The 7,084-nt window shown below is 44.7% G+C and overlaps 1 protein-coding gene across 1 annotated transcript in view; it reads left to right on the forward strand.

Annotated features, from left to right (window-relative positions):
* Positions 1-7,084, forward strand: part of nnt2 (nicotinamide nucleotide transhydrogenase 2) — a 17,397-nt gene that overhangs the window by 7,242 nt on the left and 3,071 nt on the right. Inside the window, exons 12-18 of the mRNA XM_037697181.1 lie at positions 184-294; positions 371-516; positions 947-1,142; positions 1,539-1,772; positions 2,777-2,937; positions 4,811-4,990; positions 5,058-5,217. Coding sequence (XP_037553109.1) covers positions 184-294; positions 371-516; positions 947-1,142; positions 1,539-1,772; positions 2,777-2,937; positions 4,811-4,990; positions 5,058-5,217 — 1,188 coding nt within the window. The remainder of the gene's footprint in view (positions 1-183; positions 295-370; positions 517-946; positions 1,143-1,538; positions 1,773-2,776; positions 2,938-4,810; positions 4,991-5,057; positions 5,218-7,084) is intronic.

Genomic DNA, 7,084 nt, shown 5'->3' on the forward strand with positions numbered 1-7,084 from the left:
GACTTCCTGTAGTTCTGTCTGTCAGGCCAAAGGTCACTAAGATGACTTCATGTTGTTCTGTCAGGTCAAAGGTCACTAAGATGACTTCATGTTGTTTTGTCAGGTCAGGGGTCACTAAAAGGACTTCCTGTGGTTCTGTCAGGTCAAAGATCACTAAAATGACTTCCTGTGGTTCTGTCTCAGGTCTGACTGCAGTAGGGGGTTTGGTCCTGATGGGTGGGGGTCTCACACCCTCCTCCCTGCCTGAGAGTCTGGCTCTGGCTGCTGCCTTCGTTTCCTCCATCAACATTGCAGGTCTGCCTCTCGTCACAGAACTTCCTGTTTACAGTATCACCCGCCTGTCCTGATTAATGCTGTCCAACCTCTGCAGGAGGCTTCCTGATCACCCAGAGGATGTTGGACATGTTCAAACGTCCCACGGACCCTCCTGAGTATAACTACCTGTACCTGCTGCCGGGGGTGGGGTTTGTTGGCGGATATGGAATCTCAGTGGCTGCTGGCTACAACATCGAGCAGGTAAGGACCACACACACATCCAGTTCCATTTTTTTAACTTTAACTCTGATTTGAAATAAGACAAGAATATTTAGCTCACACTCAGCTGATGGTCAGGATGACGGTGCTTCTAATAACTCTAATAATTATATATATTTTTTGTTGTACAGATAAAAAGGTGTTTATGCTGTAGTGTCCTCTGAATTAAAAGAAACCTGAGCTGAAACAGCTCGTTTTATTTAAATTGTTCCATTATTTTAGTTTTTCACAGACTGCTGAACCTCTGCCCATCTTTACTTCTGACAGATCCAGCCTCTCTAAGTGTCTCACCTGCCATCAGATTCAAACGTTACGTTTTACATCACAGCCCAACTTTTTGTTCCTGCTCCTCTCCTGTCGCAGATGATGTACCTGGACCCGGGTCTGAGTTTTTAACCTTCTCTTGTCTCAGATGATGTACTTAGGTTCGGGTCTTTGTTGTGTTGGAGCGCTGGCGGGCCTCTCTGCCCAGAACACGTCTCGTTTGGGGAACGCTCTGGGCATGATGGGCGTGGCGGGGGGCCTTGCTGCCACCATCGGTGCCCTGAAGCCTTCAGTGGAGCTGCTGTCTCAGATGTCTCTGGCCATGGCCACTGGAGGAACCCTGGGTCAGTGGATCCACTGTGTTGTTTGTGACTCAATTTTAGTTCAAAACATGTTGGAGTCATATAAAGACTCAGAACCAACAAGGTTACACCCATCTTCAGTTTTCTCTTCAAAAGAACCTAACTTTGAATGTTTCAAGTCCAAGAATTAGTTTTAAAAGATCATGAGGAGTTATTTGTCAGAATGATGTTTTTACTGTAATCAACAGAAAAACATGCACAGACAAAGTTATTATTGTTTGTTTTTGTAGTTCTTTTGCTTCATTTGATTGGTTTGAAACAGTAACACAAAACAGGTGTTGGCCTTGGAACCATCAGCTCTCAGCTGTTTTTGGATCTGGGTCGTGTGTGGGTGGTAGTTCTGCTGTAACGTTCTGTTTTTGGGTGGTTGCTCTGCAGGCCTCACCATTGCCAAGCGTATTGAAATCACAGACCTGCCTCAGCTGGTGGCAGCCTTCCACAGCCTGGTGGGACTGGCAGCGGTTCTCACCTGCATCGCCGAGTACATGATCGAGTTCCCTCACCTGGACACCCATGCAGCTGCCGGGGTTATCAAGACTGTGGCGTATCTGGGCACCTACATCGGTGGCGTCACCTTCAGCGGATCTCTGGTGGCCTATGGAAAGCTCCAAGGTTGTAGCTTTAATCAAAATGTTTTTTTTTTATTATTAAGGAATGTCTTGCACACGTTATATAAGTAATGTGTTTTACAGGAAGTACACTGCCCCTCTCCTGTCTGATCGTGGCACATTTCTGGTGAAATGTGACAACCTAATAAATCTGCATGACTTTAGTGTGTGATGAAGTAAACAAAAATAAATGATTTGTGGTTAAATTGTAGAGGTGGTAAACTATTTGAGACAAATCTGTTGATCTCTTAAAGTCATGATTAATCTTTACAATCTGGTCGTGTTTCCAACTGTTTGGCCTTCATCAGTATCTCCGTCAGACCTTGAGCCTGCTTAAAGGAACAGTTTCTGTGCCGTTTGGGTCGGTTCTGTTTACGGAGCAGAAGAACTAAAGAGCTGTCTGATTATAGACCTCCATGTTGACTGTCTCCAAGCTGCTTCAGGTTTCTCTGACCACAGCTGACAAGATTATTCAACAGTAGACGGTTCACAAGGCTGTGGACCAACTTCCAGTACATGGACGCAAGGGAAAGTGCGACCCCAGGTTTATCAGACAGATTAGTGGTCGAAAGGAGCCGAAGCTGAACTCAGAGGTCACCGTTTTGAATCTTGATGAAGAAGACACACAAAGCTAAAAATTCATGCTGACAAGAACCAAAAGGTTCTAATGAGACCAGAACGGACCGTTTGGGTCACATCAGGTGTTTATTTATTTTTTTATTGTTTTGGAAGGGTACCAACAGATTGATCAGCGTCTGTAAATGTAAACGCTGAACTTTATAGCTTCTTCCACTGAATTCAAGTCAAAGATGTTTTGCTCAACCATGGCGTAGACTTCGTGTTGGTGCAGCTTTTAAATTAAGTTTAACGTGAAGCTTTAATGGGGCATGAGAAGCTATTTGGTAATTGGTTGTTTGGTCGTTGGTGAGTTTAGACTGAATTCATTTCTTTAGTTGTAAATCACGTCCTTCATCTAACTGAGTGACGGTTTCTGTTTTTGGGGTGCAGGTCTCCTGAACTCGGCGCCCCTGCTGTTGCCAGGTCGACACATGTTGAACGCGGGTCTGATGGCGGCCTCCGTGGGGATCATGGTGCCCTTCATGCTCAGCTCCAGCTATGGGACCGGCATGGGCTGTCTGCTGGGGGTGTCTGGGCTTTCAGCTGTAATGGTGAGTTTCAGGGACCAGGATCTTCAAAGAAAAGATGAAGTCTTTCACTCACGACCAGTTTGTTTCAACAAAGACATCCTTTACTGTATGCAGAAGGCTAAAACATCCACCTGGAATGAAGCATATTTATCATTTACACCATCAAAGGCAATAAATAAGACTAAACCTGATCTACAGATGATTAACTTTTATATTTAATCTAGTTCAAAATGGCTGCCAGAGCTAATCAGTCTTCAGCCAGTCTCTTCATGGGCTGTGACCAGGGCTTAATTTGAGCTGGATCCTGCTGAAAGAAGATCCAGGAAGGCTCTTATTTTGACAGGGTGCATTCCGGTAATTGTTTGCTTGGATCCAGTAACTCAAATCTCTGCCCCTAAAAGTCCAAAGTCATTGCACATTTTTTCTGTGATTATTTATTAAAAATATGAGAGACGTTGCCCTTGGCCCAGCGGACCCAGTCTGTGGAGTGGATGTTCTGGCCACAGCACGCACACCAGCTCGAGCACGCACTCCTGTCCAGCAGACACAGACGGCATGTCCCACGGGGATGAAGTGTCTTCATCCAACACCTTCTGCGGCGCGCCCTGCAGACAGTGCACGTTACACACAGGAGCATCTCCAGACAGCTCTACAAAGCGCACACAACTGCTGATGTGTCGGAACTTCTGCATACATTTCAGACATAATAAATAAAAAAAGCTTACTGTAAAAAATAAATTATAAATACAAAGAGAGAAATGTTTGTGTTATACACACATTACATCACGTATCAAAACAACAGTGCTAATTTGTCAAAATAACAGCAATCAAAATGTCAAAAAGACAGTCCAATTTACTTCCATAATTTATTTTATTTTCTGCCCCCCGCTGGCCCACTGGCTATTTGGGTCCTGGCATCAATTGGTTTACAAATTAAGCCCTGGCTGTGATTGCTGGAGCAGTATTTATGAGGGTCCTCAGAGCTTCGTTCTGGGAATTTTAAACTTGTTAAAAAGATTTGTGCAACACATTTTCTTCCTAAATAGTAACAGAGCTGGTTTTAGGTGGCAGGAAGAAAGAAAGTAAAGTTTATATTATACAGCACCTTTCATAGAGATGATGCCACACTCAAAGCAGTAAAATATTAAGAATATTCACCAAAATACAAATAAACATCCAAACATATGAAAGCATAGAGAAATAGAGTAAAACACAAAAAACTTCAATAATTAGATAAACGCCTGTTTTTAAAGAATGTCTTTATATGTTCTTTAAATGCATCAACACAACTGAGGCTGTGTAAAGATGGAGGCGGAGCTTCCAGAGTCAATTATCTTAATTTAGCTTAAACGAGTCAGAAACTAAATGCGTGGCAAGGTTTAAAGACCTGAGAGACCAAACTGAGACCAAAAAAAAGAGGCGTTTTGTACACATACCATGTGTATTCAAAAAGATGGACGAAGCGTCTCGACCTCACAAACTGAACCAGTTTGTTTTCTGGGAGTTTCCAGGTTGTATTTTTGGCGTCAGGGTTCATGCTCTCTGGATGTGGGCCTGAGGCAAATACCAGGTCCGCATGCTCCAAGAGAACATTTACAAATTTTCTCACATTTTTGTGTCTCCAACTGGTCACCCGGAGCTGCAGTCAGGTGATACCATCTTAGCAAACACTAAAATGGCTCCAACTCAGTGAATTTTACAAACGTTGAGCTAAGATGGGGTGTGGTAGTAGCTGACAGTCACCCTCAACACATATCCTGAGTGCTAACTGATCTTTGTTTTAAACTGTAGCCTACTAGGTGGTGGGCGATATGCCATATGGTTGAGTAGTTTTGCGTCTCATTTGTTCTGAACTCGACTGACATATTTGTTCTCGTCGTCTTCCCTCCCTCAGGGTGTGACCCTCACGGCGGCCATCGGTGGAGCCGACATGCCCGTGGTCATCACGGTCTTAAACAGCTACTCAGGCTGGGCGCTCTGCGCTGAAGGCTTTCTACTGGACAATAACCTCATGACGATCGTCGGAGCCCTGATTGGCTCCTCCGGCGCCATCCTGTCGTACATCATGTGTGTGGTAAGTCACTGCATGCATCAGGACAACAAACTGAGCTCCAGGAGGTAACGCTGTCTCCCTCCCCCAGGCCATGAACCGCTCACTGCCCAACGTGATCCTGGGGGGGTACGGCACCACCTCCACAGCAGGAGGGAAGCCCATGGAGATTGTTGGCACTCACACCGAGGTCAACGTGGACCAAACTATTGACATCATCAAGGAAGCCAACAACATCATCATCACTCCAGGTGGACACGACGCGAACGCACACTTTAGTGCACACTAACGTGCACACTAACGTGCACACTATCATGCAGGATTGGTGTCAACAAATTGATTATTCAGCTCAGTGTTTGGAATTGGAGAAGTTCAGTGTCTGGTACACTTGTTCCTGAGTGGCTGTAGGATGGAGCAGGAGATAGCCCGACAAACCGGGGCTTTGCCTGCGTTGCTCCAGTCAGTCTGGGTGAAGGAGCTGAGCTGAAGGCAAAGCTCTGAATTTACTGGTCTGTCTACGTTTCAACCCTCACCTGTGGTCATGATGTCTGGATCTGTACTGAAAGAACAAGATCCTGGATCCAAGCAGCTGAATTGAGCGTCCTTCATAGGGTGGGGGGGCTCAGCCTTAGAAATGGGGGAGGAGCTTAGAGTAGAGCTGCTGCTCCTCCACATCAAGAGTACTCAGCTGAGGAGGTTCAGACATCCGATTAGGATGCCTCCTGAACCCATCCCTCTAAGAGGAGAGTCTGGAGTAGATCCAGACTGCAGGGATTCTTCGTCCTTTCTGGTTGGGGAACACCTTGGGTCCCCGAAGGAGGAGTTGGGGAAGGGATGTCTGAGATTTTCTCCTGGACTAGCGTCGTAAAAAAAAGAGATTTCCAAAAACCAACCAGGTGTAAGTTCAACAGATTCATTACAAATCTTTGGAGAACAGCCAGCAATCACAAAATATCAATGCATTTACAAGATCACACTTATGTGTATGTTCAGTGTGTGAATGTGATAAAGCTCTGATTAGTCTCTTTAGAATGATTTGTTCAATTAGCTTTGTAGAGATCTAGTAGAGTGCTGTATGAATGGGTAAATGAGGCACAGATTGTAGTGTAAAGAGCTTTGAGTATCTTGAAATAAGATAGAAAGGCGCTATATAAGTACAGTCCATTTACCATTATCATTTACTTATCAATGCCTTCACTTGTCTGAAGCGCTGACTCGTTCTGACTTCCTGAACAGAAAAAGATCAGTTTTGTAGCCCCTCCCTCTCTGTCCAGCTGTTATCAGAACCCCAGCTGCAGCCAGGAGCAGGAGGGGATCTGGGAGTCAGCAGCAGCTCAAGGACTCTTTAAGACCCGTCACTGTATCATATTCATATCATCAACTTGTCACTGTATCATATCCATATCATCAACACGTCACTGTATCATATCCATATCAACACGTCACTGTGTCCTATCCACATCATATCAACACATCACTGTGTCATATCCATATCATCAACACGTCACTGTATCATATCCATGTCAACACGTCACTGTGTCCTATCCACATCATATCAACACATCACTGTGTCATATCCATATCAACAACACGTCACTGTATCATATCCATATCATCAACACGTCACTGTGTCATATCCATATCATCAACACGTCACTGTGTCATATCCACATCATATCAACACGTCATTGTGTCATATCCATATCATCAACACGTCACAGTATCATATCCATATCATATTAATCCAACCGACCTTGAGGATAATCAAAACTATCTCTTGCTGTTCCTCACGGACCGGTCACACCAAAACTGCTTATTACATGGAACACTTTAATATCATTCACAATTACAGTACAGGAGCAGAAAAGTACAGAGCATGGTGAGTGCAAATAATATACATTACCTTGACACCTGATACCTCATGACTCGACCTCAGATAAGGAGGACTCATCTGTGGCTGAAAACTGTGAAATAAAAAAACAGCTTAGGGGGGCAGGTGGTACCACATCTGGACCAGGATTAAAATAAACTGAATAAAGGTGACGGTCCTCCTGAAAGTGACAGGAAGACTTTGGGAAACCCCTTCCTCGGGGGGGGGGGGGGGGGGGGGGTGTGTAA

Source organism: Nematolebias whitei, chromosome 2 (assembly GCF_014905685.2).
Source record: "Nematolebias whitei isolate Nwh7 chromosome 2, NemWhi1, whole genome shotgun sequence".
NCBI lineage: Eukaryota > Metazoa > Chordata > Actinopteri > Cyprinodontiformes > Rivulidae > Nematolebias > Nematolebias whitei.